This window comes from Pseudophryne corroboree, chromosome 8 (assembly GCF_028390025.1).
Source record: "Pseudophryne corroboree isolate aPseCor3 chromosome 8, aPseCor3.hap2, whole genome shotgun sequence".
NCBI classification, from domain to species: Eukaryota; Metazoa; Chordata; class Amphibia; order Anura; family Myobatrachidae; genus Pseudophryne; species Pseudophryne corroboree.
The window spans coordinates 426,253,150-426,269,163 of NC_086451.1; the positions used below are offsets into that span (position 1 = coordinate 426,253,150).

The 16,014-nt window shown below is 47.4% G+C and overlaps 1 protein-coding gene across 1 annotated transcript; it reads left to right on the plus strand.

The window, feature by feature from the left end:
* The first annotated feature begins 12,876 nt into the window (after positions 1–12,876).
* LOC134949924 (olfactory receptor 8D1-like) lies at positions 12,877–13,815 on the plus strand. The gene has a single exon (XM_063938611.1). It carries the CDS (start codon positions 12,877–12,879, stop codon positions 13,813–13,815), a length of 939 nt encoding a protein of 312 aa, XP_063794681.1.
* Positions 13,816–16,014: the final 2,199 nt, after the last annotated feature.

Consider the following 16,014-nt stretch of genomic DNA (forward strand, 5'->3'; position numbering starts at 1 on the left):
TACCTAAGTTGGCCCCCCTCCAGTGTGTACTCCGAAAGAGTGTTTAGTTCAGCCGGTCACCTTGTCAGCGATCGGCGTAGGAGGTTACCTCCAGAAAATGTGGAGAAGATGATGTTCATCAAAATTAATTATAATCAATTCCTCCGTGTAGATATTTACCAGCAATTGCCTCCAGAAAATGTGGAGAAGATGATGTTCATCAAAATTAATTATATCAATTCCTCCGTGGAGACATTTACCAGCAATTGCCTCCAGAAAGTACACAGGGACCTGTGATGATAGATTCCAGTGGGGACGAATTAATACTCTGTGAGGAGGGGGATGTACACAGTGAAAGGGGTAAGGAATCGGACGATGAGGAGGAGGTGGACATCTTGCCTCTGTAGAGCCAGTTTGTGCAAGGAGAGATTGATTGCTTCTGTTTTTGTGGGGGCCCAAACCAACCAGTCATTTCAGCCACAGTCATGTGGCAGACCCTGTCGCTGAAATGATGGGTTTGTTAAAGTGTGCATGTCCTGTTTATACAACATAACCCCTATTTCTCTAACGTCCTAGTGGATGCTGGGGACTCCGTAAGGACCATGGGGAATAGATGGGCTCCGCAGTAGACAGGGCACTCTAAGAAAGAATTAGGACTACTGGTGTGCACTGGCTCCTCCCTCTAGGCCCCTCCTCCAGACCTCAGTTAGAATCTGTGCCCGGACGGAGCTGGGTGTATTTTAGTGAGCTCTCCTGAGCTTGCTAATAAGAAAGTATTTTTGTTAGGTTTTTTTTTTTTTCAGAGAGCTTCTGCTGGCAACAGACTCTCTGCTACGTGGGACTGAGGGGAGAGAAGCAAACCTACTAACTGCGGCTAGGTTGCGCTTCTTAGGCTACTGGACGCCATTAGCTCCAGAGGGTTCGAACACAGGAACTTAACCTTGGTCGTCCGTTCCCAGAGCCGCGCCGCCATCCCCCTCGCAGAGCCAGAAGACAGAAGCTGGCGAGTGAAGCAAGAAGACGTCAAAATCGGTGGCAGAAGACTCCTTTCTTCATATGAGGTAGCGCACAGCACTGCAGCTGTGCGCCATTGCTCCCACACTAACCCACACACTCCGGTCACCGTAGGGTGCAAGGTGCATGGGGGGCGCCCTGGACAGCAAGTAGGTACCTCTTGGCAAAAGCAGCATATATACAGTTGGGCACTGTATATATGCATGAGCCCGCGCCATTAATTTACACAAAATCGCGGGACAGAAGCCCGCCGCTGAGGGGGCAGGGCTTCTTCCTCAGCACTCACCAGCGCCATTTTCTCTCCACAGCTCAGCTGAGAGGAAGCTCCCCAGGCTCTCCCCTGCAGAAGGATGATAGAAGAGGGTGAAAAGAGAGGGGGGCACATAAATTGGCGTAAAAACAATATAAACAGCAGCTACTGGGTCAACAATACGTTACTGTGTGATTCCTGGGTCATATAGCGCTGGGGTGTGTGATGGCATACTCACTCTCTGTCTCTCCAAAGGGCCTTGTGGGGGAACTGTCTTCAAATAGAGCATCCCCTGTGTGTGTGGTGTGTCAGTACGTGTGTGTCGACATGTCTGAGGTAAAAGGCTCCCCTAAGGAGGAGATAGAGCAAATATGTATGTGTGAGGGTGTCTCCGTCGACAACGCCGACACCTGTTGGATATGTGTAATTAAGTGCTAAGATAAATTTATTGCACAAAGGATTAGAGAAGAGACAGGAAATCTACCCATGTCTGTCACTCTGTCGCAGAGACCTTCAGTGTCTCTTAATGCTCACTATCCAAAATAATAAACACTGATGTCGACACGGAGATTGACTCCAGTGTCGACTACGATAATGCAAAGTTACAGCCAAAATGGCAGAAAGGTATTCAATATATGATTATTGTAATAAAAGATGATTTGCATATCACTGACTCATCTGTCCCTGACACAATGGTACACATGTTTAAGGGGAAGAAAGCTGAGGTAAATTTCCCTCCTCTCATGAGGAAAAAGAGCGGGAATCTCCAGACAAGAGACTGCAGTTTCCCACAAAGAATTCTCAGGCAGTATCCTTTCCCCACTAGGGCCAGGATACGATGGGATTCTTCCCCTAGGGGGTCACGTTTGCCCAAAAGGTAACCTGTCGTAATAGCTATTCTCAGGGATCCTGCAGATAGCGTGCACATTCTGGTACACTATTCAGACCGGCGATTGTGTCGGCATGGGTTTATAGCACTGGGGCAGCGTGGACAGGTACCTTATCAGCAGAGATTGAGACCCTAGTATGTAGATATATAGATATATGTATGGTAGTCAGGTTTTAAGACTCTGTGATAGTGTAGGACCTGTATGAAGGTGGGGTACCTTGAATCGGTATACAGGCTTCCGTGCATTGGCCAATCCACCAACTAAACCCCCATCATTTATTTATTGAATTGTTGAGGATAAGTGAGTTTACTTTGGTGAGTGCTGGGTTCTCTGTTTGTATTTGTAGATATATATATATATATTAATGCTGTCTTAAGAGATTTATATATATATATATATATATAAAACATGCCCAAGGAGACATGAGTATACTGGGTCCTAGAGACAAAGCTATGTCGATTTCTGCTTGACGTGTCCTGTAGAATATGCAATGGATAGATGATGCCGACTTAAGGGGCATATGGAAGGCTGAGGATTGTGTGGAGAAGGGTTCTCGGACCTGGTCTCCACAGCTATAGCTGGTAATTCTGATGTTTTGCCTTATATTCCTGCACAGCCTAGGAAAGCACAACATTATCAAATGCAGCCTTTAGAACAAAGAAACAAGAAAGTCCGAGGTGCGTCCTTTCTTGCCAGAGGCGGGGGCAGAGGAAAGAAGCTGCACAACACAGCTAGGTCCCAGGAACAGAAGTCCTCCCTGGCCTCTACAATAATCCACCGCATGTCGCTGGGGCTCCACAGGCGGAGCTAGGCCCGGTGAGGGCACGCCTGCGTAAGTTCAGCCACAAGTGGGTTCACTCCCTTTTAGATCCCTGGGCAATAGATATTGTGTCTCAGGGATGCAAGCTGGACTTTGAGAAGATGCCCCCTCGCCGACGGCCCTGCCGACTTCCCCCCCAAGAGAGGGAAACAGTGTTAACTGCAATTCACAAATTGTATCTTCAGCAGGTGGTGGTCAAGGTTCCCCTCCTTCAACAAGGAAAGGGTTATTATGCGACCATGTTGTAGTACCGAAACCGGACGGTCGGTCAGACCCATATTGAATTTAAAATCCCTGAACATATACCTGAAAAGGTTCAAGTTCAAGATGGAATCGCTCAGAGCGGTCATCGCAAGCCTGGAAGGGGGGGATTTTAGGGTGTCTCTGGACATAAAGGATGCATACCTTCATGTTACAATTTATCCACCTCATCAGGCGTACCTCAGAGTTGTGGTACAGGATTGTCATTACCCATTCCAGACGTTGCCGTTTGGTCTGTCCACGGCACCGAGAATATTTACCAAGGTAATGGCAGAAATAATGGTGCTTCTGCGAAAGCAAGGAGTCACAATTATCCCATACTTGGACGATCTCCTCATAAAGGCGAGGTCCAGAGAGCAGTTGCTGATTAGTGTAGCACGCTCTCGGGAAGTGCTACAACAGCACGGCTGGATTCTGAATATTCCAAAGTCGCAGCTGATTCCTACGATGCATCTGCCCTTCCTGGGCATGATTCTGGACGCAGACCAGAAGAAGGTTTTTCTCCCGACGGAGAAGGCTCAGGAACTCATGACACTGGTCAGTGACCCCTTAAAACCAAAACAGGTATCGGTGCATCACTGCACGAGAGTCCTGGGAAAGATGGTGGCGTCATACAAGGCAATTCCCTTCGGCAGGTTCCATGCGAGGACCTTTTCAAGGGGATCTGTTGGACAAGTGGTCCGGATCGCATCTACAGATGCATCGGCTGATCACCCTGTCCCCCAGGGCCAGGGTGTCTCTTCTGTGGTGGTTGCAGAGTACTCACCTTCTCGAGGGCCGCAAGTTTGGCATTCAGGACTGGGTCCTGGTGACCACGGATGCAAGCCTCTGAGGGTGGGGGACAGTCACTCAGGGAAGAAGTTTCCACAATATCCTGGAACTAAGGGCCATATACAATGCCCTAAGTCAAGCGGAGACCCTGCTTCGCAACCAGTCGGTGCTGATTCAATCAAACGACATCACCGCAGTGGCTCATGTAAACCGCCAAGGCGGCACAAGGAGCAGGGTGGCGATGGCGGAAGCCACCAGAATTCTTCGATGGGCGGAGAATCACGTACGAGCACTGTCAACAGTGTTCATTCCGGGAGTGGACAACTGGGAAGCAGACTTCCTCAGCAGGCACGACCTCCACCCGGGAGAGTGGGGACTTCATCAAGAAGCCTTCGCGCAGATTGTAGGGCGGTGGGAACTGCCACAGGTGGATATGATGGCATCCCAACTCAACAAAAAGCTACAGTAGTGTTGCGCCAAGTCAAGAGACCCTCAGGCGATAGCTGTAGACGCACTGGTGACACCGTAGATGTTCCAGTCGGTTTATGTGTTTCCTCCTCTTCCTCTCATACTCAAGGTGCTGAGAATCGTAAGGAAAAGAGGAGTTAGAACAATACTCATTGTTCCAGATTGGTCAAGAAGGACTTGGTACACGGAACTGCAAGAAATGCTCACAGAGGACTCATGGCCTCTGCCTCTCAGACAGGATCTGTTGCAACAGGGGCCCTGTCTGTTCCAAAACTTACTGAGGCTGTGTTTGACGGCATGGCGGTTGAACGCAGGATCCTAGCATAAAAGGGCATTCTGGATGAAGTTATTCCTACGCTGATAAAGGCTAGGAAGGACGTGACAGCAAAACATTACCACCGTATATGGTGAAAATATGTTGCTTGGTGTGAGACCAGGAAGGCCCCTACATAGGAATTCCAGCTGGGCGGCATCCTTCATTTCCTACAGTCGGGAGAGACTATGGGCTTAAAATTAGGTTCCATCACGGTCCAGATTTCGGCCCTATCCATTTTCTTTCAAAAGGAACTGGCTTCTCTTCCTGAGGTTCAGACGTTTGTAAAGGGAGTGCTGCATATTCAGCCCCCTTTTGTGCCACCAGTGGCACCTTGGGATCTTAACGTGGTGTTGAGTTTCCTGAAATCTCACTGGTTTGAGCCACTTAAGACCATGGAGTTAAAGTATCTCACGTGGAAAGTGGTCATGCTATTGGCCTTAGCTTCGGCTAGGCGTGTGTCAGAATTGGCGACTTTGTCATGTAGAAGCCCCTATCTGGTGTTCCATATGGACAGGGCAGAATTACCTATTGTGGTGCCTGCGGCTACTCGTGACTTGGAGGATTCCAAGTTACTAGATGTAGTCAGGGCCTTGAAGATTTATGTAGACAGAACGGCTGGAGTCAGCAAAACTGACTTGCTGTTTATCCTGTATGCATCCAACAAGCTGGGTGCTTCTGCTTCAAAGGAAACTATTGCTTGCTGGATCTGTAACACGATTCAGCAGGCTCATTCTGTGGCTGGATTGCCGCATCCAAAATCTGTAAGAGCCCATTCCACAAGGAAGGTGGGCTCTTCTTGGGCGGCTGCCCGAGGGGTCTCGGCATTACACCTTTTGCCGAGCGGCTACTTGGTTAGGTTCAAACACGTTTGCAAAATTCTACAAGTTTGATACCCTGGCTGAGGAGGACCTTGTGTTTGCTCATTCGGTGCTGCAGAGTCATCCGCACTTTCCCGCCCGTTTGGGAGCTTTGGTATAATCCCCATGTTCCTTACGGAGTCCCCAGCATCCACTAGGACGTTAGAGAAAATAAGATTTTACTAATCTGTAAATCTATTTCTCGTAGTCCGTAGTGGATGCTGGGCGCCCGTCCCAAGTGCGGACTTCTTCTGCAATACTTATATATAGTTATTGCTTAACTAAGGGTTATGTTATGTTTGCATCACATTGTCTGATGCTCTGTTGTTGTTCATACTGTTAACTGGGTAAGTTATCACAAGTTATACGGTGTGATTGGTGTGGCTGGTATGAGTCTTAACCTGGATTCCAAAATCCTTTCCTTGTAATGTCAGCTCCTCCGGGCACAGTTTCCTTAACTGAGGTCTGGAGGAGGGGCATAGAGGGAGGAGCTAGTGCACACCAGTAGTCCTAATTCTTTCTTAGAGTGCCCTGTCTCCTGCGGAGCTCGTCTATTCCCCATGGTCCTTACGGAGTCCCCAGCATCCACTACGGACTACGAGAAATAGATTTACCGATGAGTAAAATCTTTTTTTTTTTTTTTTATCTTTGCATCATGGCCCTCATTCCGAGTTGTTCGCTCGGTAAATTTCTTCGCATCGCAGCGTTTTTCTGCTTAGTATGCATGCGCAATGTTCGCACTGCGACTGCGCCAAGTAAATTTGCTATGTAGATAGTATTTTTACTCACGGCTTTTCCTTCGCTCCGGCGATCGTAGTGTGATTGACAGGAAATGGGTGTTACTGGGCGGAAACACAGCGTTTTATGGGCGTGTGGATGAAAACGCTACCGTTTCCGGAAAAATCGCAGGAGTGGCTGGAGAAACGGGGGAGTGTCTGGGCGAACGCTGGGTGTGTTTGTGACGTCAAACCAGGAACGACAAGCACTGAACTGATCGCAGATGCCGAGTAAGTCTGAAGCTACTCTGAAACTGCTAAGTTGTTTGTAATCGCAATATTGCGAATACATCGTTCGCAATTTTAAGATGCTAAGATACACTCCCAGTAGGCGGCGGCTTAGCGTGAGCAACTCTGCTAAATTCGCCTTGCGAGCGATCAACTCGGAATGAGGGCCCATGTTATGTTTGGGGCCAATTTTTTTTAGTGATGAGCGGGTTCAGTTCCTCGGAATCCGAACCCCCCCAAACTTCCCCCATTTTACACGGGTCCGAGGCATACTCGGATACTCCAGTATTGCTTGGTTAACCCGAGCGCACCCGAACGTCATCATCCCGCTGTCGGATTCTCGTGAGATTCGGATTCTATATAAGGAGCCGTGCATCCCCGCCATTTTTCACTCGTGCATTGGAAATGATAGTGAGAGGACGTGGCTGGCGTCCTCTCACTTTGTTTCAGGGGGCTGCAAATATCTTTATTCTGGGGACCAGCAGTATTATAGGAGGAGTACAGTGCAGAATTTTGCTGACCAGTGAACACCAGTATTATACGTTCTCTGCCTGAAAAACGCTCCATATCTGTGCTCAGTGTGCTGCATATATCTGTGCTCCCACTGCTTTATTGTGGGGACTGGGGACCAGCAGTATTATAACGGAGGAGTACAGTGCAGAGATTTGCTGACCAGTGACCACCAGTATAATACGTTCTCTGCCTTAAAAACGCTCCATATCTGTGCTGCATTGTAGTATATAGTTGGAGTACAGTGCAAAATTTTGCTGACCACCAGTATATAATATATAGGAGTACGGTACAGAAGGCCACTGCTCTACCTACCTCCTGCTGAAGCTGCTGCCACTGGTCATGGCCGAGACGATGAAATGCCATCAACGTTGTCTGCCAAGGCCGATGCCCAATGTCATAGTACAGAGCATGTAAAATCCAAAACACAAAAGTTCAGTTAAATGACCTAAAAATCAAAATTAAAAGCGTCTGAGGAGAAGCGTAAACCTGCCAATATGCCATTTACGACATGGAGTGGCAAGGAACGGCTGAGGTCCTGGATTATGTTCATGGCTAGTGGTTCAGCTTCACATGAGGATGGAAGCACTCATCTTCTCGCTAGAAAAATGAAAATACTTAAGCTGGCAAAAGCACAGCAAAGAACTGTGCGTTCTTCTAAATCACATATCCCCAAGGAGAGTCCAATTGTGTCAGCTGCGATGCCTGACCTTCCCAACACTGGACGGGAAGAGGTGGCACCTTCCACCATTTGCACGCCCCCTGCAAGTGCTGGAAGGAGCACCCACAGTCCAGTTCCTGATAGTCAAATTGAAGATGTCACTGTTGAAGTACACCAGGATGAGGATATGGGTGTTTCTGGCGCTGAGGAGGAAATTGACAAGGAGGATTCTGATGGTGATGTGGTTTGTTTACACGGGGAGACACCTGTTCTCCGTGGGACGAATATGGCCCTTGACACTGACTTATGATGAATGCGCTGCAGGTGACGTTTAAGGGAGGATGTTCCGAGGTGGTTAACGTCTTTACCCCTACTTATTACAGCTTGACAAAGGCAACACATGGCTTGACACCTGTTGTCCGTATTTCTGTTAAAATAATTCCACACCGAAGAGGTGATATTTTTTGTAATTTGACTCAAATTACAAAAAATATCACCTCTTCGGTGTGGAATTATTTTAACAGAAATACGGACAACAGGTGTCAAGCCATGTGTTGCCTTTGTCAAGCTGTAATAAGTAGGGGTAAAGACGTTAACCACCTCGGAACATCCTCCCTTAAACGTCACCTGCAGCGCATTCATCATAAGTCAGTGACAACTTCAAAAACTTTGGATGACAGCGGAAGCAGTCCACTGACCACTAAATCCCTTCCTCTTGTAAGCAAGCTCCTGCAAACCACACCACCAACTCCCTCAGTGTCAATCTCCTCCTTACACAGAAAAACCAATAATCCTGCAGGCCATGTCACTGTCAAGTCTGACGAGTCCTCTCCCGCCTGGGATTCCTCTGATGCATCCTTGAGTGTAACGCCTACTGCTGCTGGTGCTGGTGTTGTTGCTGCTGGGAATCGATTGTCATCCCAGAGGGGAAGTCGGAAGACCACTTGTACTACTTCCAGTAAGCAATTGACTGTCCAACAGTCCTTTGCGAGGAAGATGAAATATCACAACAGTCGTCCTCCTGCAAAGCGGATAACTCAGGCCTTGGCAGCCTGGGCGGTGAGAAACGTGTTTCCGTTATCCACCGTTAATTCACAGGCAACTACAGACTTGATTGAGGTACTGTGTCCCCGGTACCAAATACCATCTAGGTTCCATTTCTCTAGGCAGGCGATACCGAAAATGTACACAGACCTCAGAAAAAGACTCACCAGTGTCCTAAAAAATGCAGTTGTACCCAATGTCCACTTAACCACGGACATGTGGACAAGTGGAGCAGGACAGACTCAGGACTATATGACTGTGACAGCCCACTGGGTAGATGTATTGCCTCCCGCAGCAAGAACAGCAGCGGCGGCACCAGTAGCAGCATCTCGCAAACGCCAACTCGTTCCTAGGCAGGCTATGCTTTGTATCACCGCTTTCCAGAAGAGGCACACAGCTGACAACCTCTTATGGAAACTGAGGAACATCATCGCAGAATGGCTTACCCCAAATGGACTCTCCTGGGGATTTGTGACATCGGACAACGCCAGCAATATTGTGCATGCATTACATGTGGGCAAATTCCAGCACATCCCATGTTTTGCACATAAATTGAATTTGGTGGTGCAGAATTATTTAAAAAACGACAGGGGCGTGCAAGAGATGCTGTCGGTGGCCCGAAGAATTGCGGGCCACTTTCGGCATTCAGCCACCGCATGCCGAAGGCTGGAGCACCAGCAAACAGTCCTGAACCTGCCCTGCCATCATCTGAAGCAAGAGGTGGTAACGAGGTGAAATTCAACCCTCTATATGCTTCAGAGGATGGAGGAGCAGCAAAAGGCCATTCAAGCCTATACTTCTGCCTACGATATAGGCAAAGGAGGGGGAATGCACCTGACTCAAGCGCAGTGGAGAATGATTTCAATGTTGTGCAAGGTTCCGCAACCCTTTGAACTTGCCACATGTGAAGTCAGTTCAGACACTACCAGTCAGGTCATTCCCCTCATCAGGCTTTTGCAGAAGAAGCTGGAGACATTGAAGGAGGAGCTAAAACAGAGCGATTCCGCTACGCATGTGGGACTTGTGGATGAAGCCCTTAATTCGCTTAACCAGGATTCATGGGTGGTCAATCTGTGGAAATCAGAGCACTACATTTTGGCCACTGTGCTCGATCCTAGATTTAAAACCTACGTTGTATCTCTCTTTCCGGCAGACACAAGTCTGCAGAGGTTCAAAGACCTGCTGGTGAGAAAATTGTCAAGTCAAGCGGAACGTGACCCGTCAACAGCTCCTCCTTCACATTCTCCCGCAACTGGGGGGTGTGAGGAAAAGGCTAAGAATTCCGAGCCCACCCGCTGGCGGTGATGCAGGGTAGTCTGGAGTGAATGCTGATATCTGGTCCGGACTGAAGGACCTGCCAACGATTACTGACATGTCGTCTACTGTCACTGCATATGATTCTCTTACCATTGAAAGAATAGTGGAGGATTATATGAGTGACCGCATCCAAGTAGGCACGTCAGACAATCCGTACGTATACTGGCAGGAAAAAGAGGCAATTTGGAGGCCCTTGCAGAAACTGGCTTTATTTTACCTAAGTTGCCCACCCTCCAGTGTGTACTCCGAAAGAGTGTTTAGTGCAGCCGCTCACCTTGTCAGCAATCGGACTATTTTTTTGAAGTGCCATCCTGTCTGACACTGCAGTGCCAATCCTAGATGGGCCAGGTGTTTGTGTCGGCCACTTGGGTCGCTTAGCTTAGTCATCCAGCAACCTCGTGCAAATTTTAGGACTAAAAATAATATTGTGAGGTGTGAGGTGTTCAGAATAGACTGAAAATTAGTGGAAATTATGGTTATTGAGGTTAATAATACTATGGGATCAAAATAACCTCCAAATTCTATGATTTAAGCTGTTTTTGAGGGGTTTTTGTAAAAAAACACCCGAATTCAAAACACACCCGAATCCGCCCAAAAAATTTCAGGGAGGTTTTGCCAAAACGCGTCCGAATCCAAAACACGGACGCGGAAAAGAATCCAAAACCAAAACACAAAACCCGAAAAATGTCCGGTGCACATCACTAATTTTTTTTTAAGTGCCATCCTGTCTGACACTGCAGTGCCACTCCTAGATGGGCCAGGTGTTTGTGACGCCCACTTGGTTCGCTTAGCTTAATCATCCAGCGACCTTGGTGCAAATTTTAGGACTAAAAATAATATTGTGAGGTGTGAGGTGTTCAGAATAAACTGGAAATGAGTGGAAATTATGGTTATTGAGGTTAATAATACTATGGGCTCAAAATTACCCCCAAATTCTTTGATTTAAGATGTTTTTGAGGGTTTTTGGGAAAAAAACACCCGAATCCGACAAAAAATTTTTAGGGAGGTTTTGCCAAAACGCGTCCGAGTTCAAAACACGGCCGCGGAACCGAATCCAAAACCAAAACACAAAACCCGAAAAATGTCCGGTGCACATCTCTACTATATACTGGTCACCACAATGCAGCACAGATATTGAGCACTGATCAGGATACTAGAACTGAGTCTGACACGGAGCTGCAAGATACAGCAATGGCCTACTGTACTGTACTACTATATAGTACTGGTGGTCATGACAATACATCACACTGAGCACAGATATTGAGCTTTTCAGGCAGAGAACGTAGCCACGTCCTCTCCGCTCAATCAACAATGCACGAGTGAAAATGGCGATGACGCCTGGCTCTTTATATGGAATCCGAATCTCGCGAGAATCAGACAGCGGGATGATGACATTTTCCCCCGTTCTGGTTTTGCGTGTTAGGCAGGAAGTACCGAGGCAGCCTCGGACCCGTATAAACCATGTGAAGTTTGGGCGGGTTTGGATCTCGATGAACAGAACCCGCTCATCTCTAATCGTCACTGGAATTACTGATGACACAGGACACTACCACTGGCCTGCACAACACAGCACCACTTTACAGCTGCACTGGATATATGGCAGCAGAGAACACCAACACTGTGATTGGCTGGACTGATGCAGCACAATACACTGAGTGACTACACTGGACTGGACTGAGCAGCACAACACTTGCCACCGCACTTTCCCGCCCTAACACACAGACACTGAACACTGAGGACACGTCCTCTCTATTCACTCTCTGAGACTAGAGTGAAAATGGCGGGGAAGCGTGGCTCCTTATATGGAATCCAAATCCCGCGAGAATCCGACAGCGGGATGATGACGTTTTGCCGAGTTCGGGTTTCCGAGTCAAGAGGGAAAATCCAAGCCTGGCTCGGATCCGGACTCGGAACGCAAAGTCCGGTAAGGTTCGGTTCTCTGAGAACCGAACCCGCTCATCTCTAATTATAATACTGGAGATGCCAAGTAATTGGGAGTTACACATTGTGGCAAACATTGTCCTGACCATCGGATCCCTGCACCAGTGTAGTTTGTGTAGTACGAGATTAGTTTTTGAGATGGAGACAGATATGAGGGGCCCTGCTTATTTAATCAGTCCCAGGCAACACAATTTCTGATGACAGCCCTGCTTACCCCACCTCTTCACAGCCTAGCCCTCTATCTCCCCCTAGTGCCTAACCCTAACCCTCTCTCCTAGTGCCTAAACTTATCCCCAACTCCTGTACTTACAGCATATGTCAGGATTATGGGCATTGGGATCCCTCTGTCAGTCTTCTGACTGTGAAGATCGCGGCTGCTGGTATTTGGAATTTATCCCCTCAGTATATATAACAGTTAAGATTTATATTAGCAGCTCATTTTTCAAACACATGACAGTTGGGAGCTGATTGGCTGAAGCACCATTTATCATACGCAATGAGTTTAAGAAACTTGTTGCGTATGATAAATCTCGCACATAAATCAGCCCTTATAATTCACATCATCAGCGTTTTAGAATTTAGTATTTTATGTAAATTATGATAAAAATGTAGTTTAATATCACTTTATGTAATGAGTGTCCCATTATGCAATACTGCCCTCTCTTTTCTTTTCTTCTCTTTTCTTTTCATTATACTTTACTAAGGAAAAAACACAAATTGCCTGATCTTACCATATTTTCTGTGTCTTATCTTTCAGATATTAGAATTTGATCATGGCAACACATCCTAACCAGACAGATGTGAAATATTTCATCATTAATGGGATATCAGATGAACCCAAATTGCAGTTTACTATTTTCCTTCTGGTTCTTCTGATTTATCTCATCACCCTATGTGCTAACCTCACTATTCTCCTCGCTTGCCGTGACCCCATTCTCCATACTCCCATGTACTTCTTCCTGGGCAACTTGTCTATAGTAGACATCTGTTCTTCTACAGTCACTTTGCATAAGATTCTTATAAACTTTATTACTGGAAATAACATTGCTTCATTTTTTGCTTGCATGGCGCAGATGTACTCGTTTGGCTCCTTTCAAGGTATTGAGCTGTGGCTATTGACATTCATGAGTTACGATCGCTATGTGGCCATCTGTAAGCCGTTACATTATCACATGGTAATGAATATTAGAACATGTGCTATAATGGTTTCTGTCTGCTGGGTGCTGGGATTTATGCAAATCCTTCCTCCTGTTGTTATTGTATTTAACTTTTCTTGCTATTTATCAAATGAAGTCGACCACTTCTTCTGTGACATTGTCCCTTTAGTGAAAATCTCCTGCGACGACAAGTCTTTTCTAGAAATGCTGCTCTTCGTAGAAGCTTTGTTTCCTACAATGTTTACTCAATCTGTCCTGACTTTCATTCCTTACGTTTTCATAATAGTGGCCATAGTGAAGATCCGTTCTGGATTTGGCAGGCGTAAAGCCTTCTACACGTGTTCCTCACACCTGATGGTCGTCGTACTTTTGTACTCAACACTTTTCAGTCAATATCTTACACCAAACGTCAGCAGCACCTTGCACGTCACAAAAATGTATGCTCTATTCAACGCAGCTGCCGTGCCCATGCTCAATCCACTGATCTACAGCCTGAAAAACAAAGATGTGAAAAAAGTGTTGAAAAAGGGCTTAAGGAAGCTCGAAGTTAATTAAAAAGACAGCATTTCCTCTTTTACAAGAAGTAAATACTACAAATCTGTATATATATATATATATATATATATACAGTATATATATAATGGTACAGCACATATACATAGCTACAGTAGGTGCAAAGGGTGCAACTGATATGGGACCCAGGCCACCTCTGGGGATGGCCCTCTCCCTCAGTCAGCCATACACTACCCTTAAGGATGTGAGAGGTATATGTAGATGGTGCTGGTAGTGGGTGTGTGTCATCCGTCATCGTCCCCTGCAGGGAAAGGGGGCGTACTGGCTGCCAGCATCATGCAAACAGATGTAGCCACACTCATCCAGCCTGCGGCCCAGCCACACTGGTAGAGGGGCATTTGCGACCTAGTATGCCAAACTGCAGATTAGGACGCATGCTTGCCGCGCCTGGATTGTGGTGAATACAAAAAGTGGCAGGCTGGATGAGCATGGCTACATCTGTATGTAGCTCTCACATAATTATTACACCTGTCCTTCTCTCTCCATGTTGTCTCTTACCCTATTCTTACTCATAGTCAGCACCACCAATACAGAGAGCTGGGTTATCCCCTGGAAGCATCATCCACCAATATGCTGCCATCAGCAAGTCCAGAGTCTCAACCCCCTTCCCATGTTCCTTGCCCCCTTCCAAGCCCCACCCCCTCCCTCTCCCCAGTTATGTCTACTCCTCAGCTGCAGCATCTGGTGCAGACATGTGAAACTTGCGGCCCACAACACATACTTTTGCGGCCCAAGCTTCTTTAAAATCAATGGAATGAGGCCGCTGGATGAGTTACTGTTGCCCCATCTGCCATGACTGGAGCTTAGCTCTGATCGGGCAGCATTTACCATTCTGCACATGCGTGAGAAGATAGTGATAGAGATGGGGAAAATGTCCACTGGGGGAGCTGCTGTGCATGAACGGCTGCCTTTGCAAAGCTCTGCCCCAGCCACATCCCATCTGCTCAGCGCCATTAGCACTGTAGCTGTCACACCCTGTAGGTGTGTGTGCCTGACTGCCCTGTGTATCCAGCTGCACTAATTGCAGGAGGATTCCTCTAGAATCTGGACAGAAAAATGTCTCTCAATGAAGAAGGTAAATTGGAGTGGGCTGGCACAGAGGTTGGAGGCTGTATAGACACAGGAGGCACAGAGGTCTTGTGGCTGGAGGGGACACAAGGAATAAGAGGGGATACCAGGGGGCATATGACTAGACTGGAGGGACAGAGGGGAACTGGAAGTGACACATTTTACTAGCTCACACTGATATGTATTATAGAGGAGAGAGGACCACACAGTGATATATGAGGGGGAATAACACAGCTCCCAGATCACACTGATATGTGTCAGGGCCTTCTTTCTGTATGGGGTCAATGAGCAGTTGCACAAGGGCCCCAGGTGTATATATATATATTTTCTGATAGCTGAGGGTCCCCTCTTTCCAGGGGGTAACACATTTTTTAAAATCGGCCCTGGGGAACCGGGAAAGCAGTGGTTCCCATATGAGCCTGTTAATTGCTCTTCCCAGCCAGATATCTTGGGTTCTGTCTGACTTAGAGTTTTTCTGAGGGTATAATCCAAAAGCTGGGACTCTAATCTTTTTGTGAACCCTGGCAGGTTGTCTCTACTACGCCCAGAACCAGGAACATCAGCCTTCCAGCAGCTGGTCATTGCTCCAGCTCCACACGACTTGTATGCAGTTTTATACTTTTGTCAGTGGATTGCTCTGGGTCCTGAACTCTGATCCCCAAGCCCCCGAAACCTCCTGAAAGGGGGGACTCTCTAGTTTTTATCTAATTGAAAGCTAAGAAATCTGTTTCCAGGAACCGGAGATATCTGCAGTCACGCAAGCTGCCCTTCCACTGTAAAATGATGAATATTAAGCCCACTCCACTATCCACCCCTACCCTGCGTATTAAACATCTCCTACCACCAGCCTGGAAGCCATCTACCTGGCCCCTTCATTCAGCCCAATACCCTCTTTTACACCTTAGTGTACTCCCTGCCGTCCCATCTCCCACCATCAGTGCAGTAAAGGAGTAATTAGCAGAAATTACTGCTCCAGGTCCTACATGTTGAGTGGAAGATAGAACACCCCCTACCGCCTGTGGGGCATCAAAGCTGCTGCTGACAGCACCCCCCATCTCTACTGCTGGAGGATGGGTAGAGGCCCAGTGCAGTGCTCTGCCCAGGGACCTACAC

Bases quoted from the DNA above. Each gene is read 5' to 3' on its own strand.
- LOC134949924 (XM_063938611.1), top strand. From the start codon at position 12,877: ATGGCAACACATCCTAACCAGACAGATGTGAAATATTTCATCATTAAT.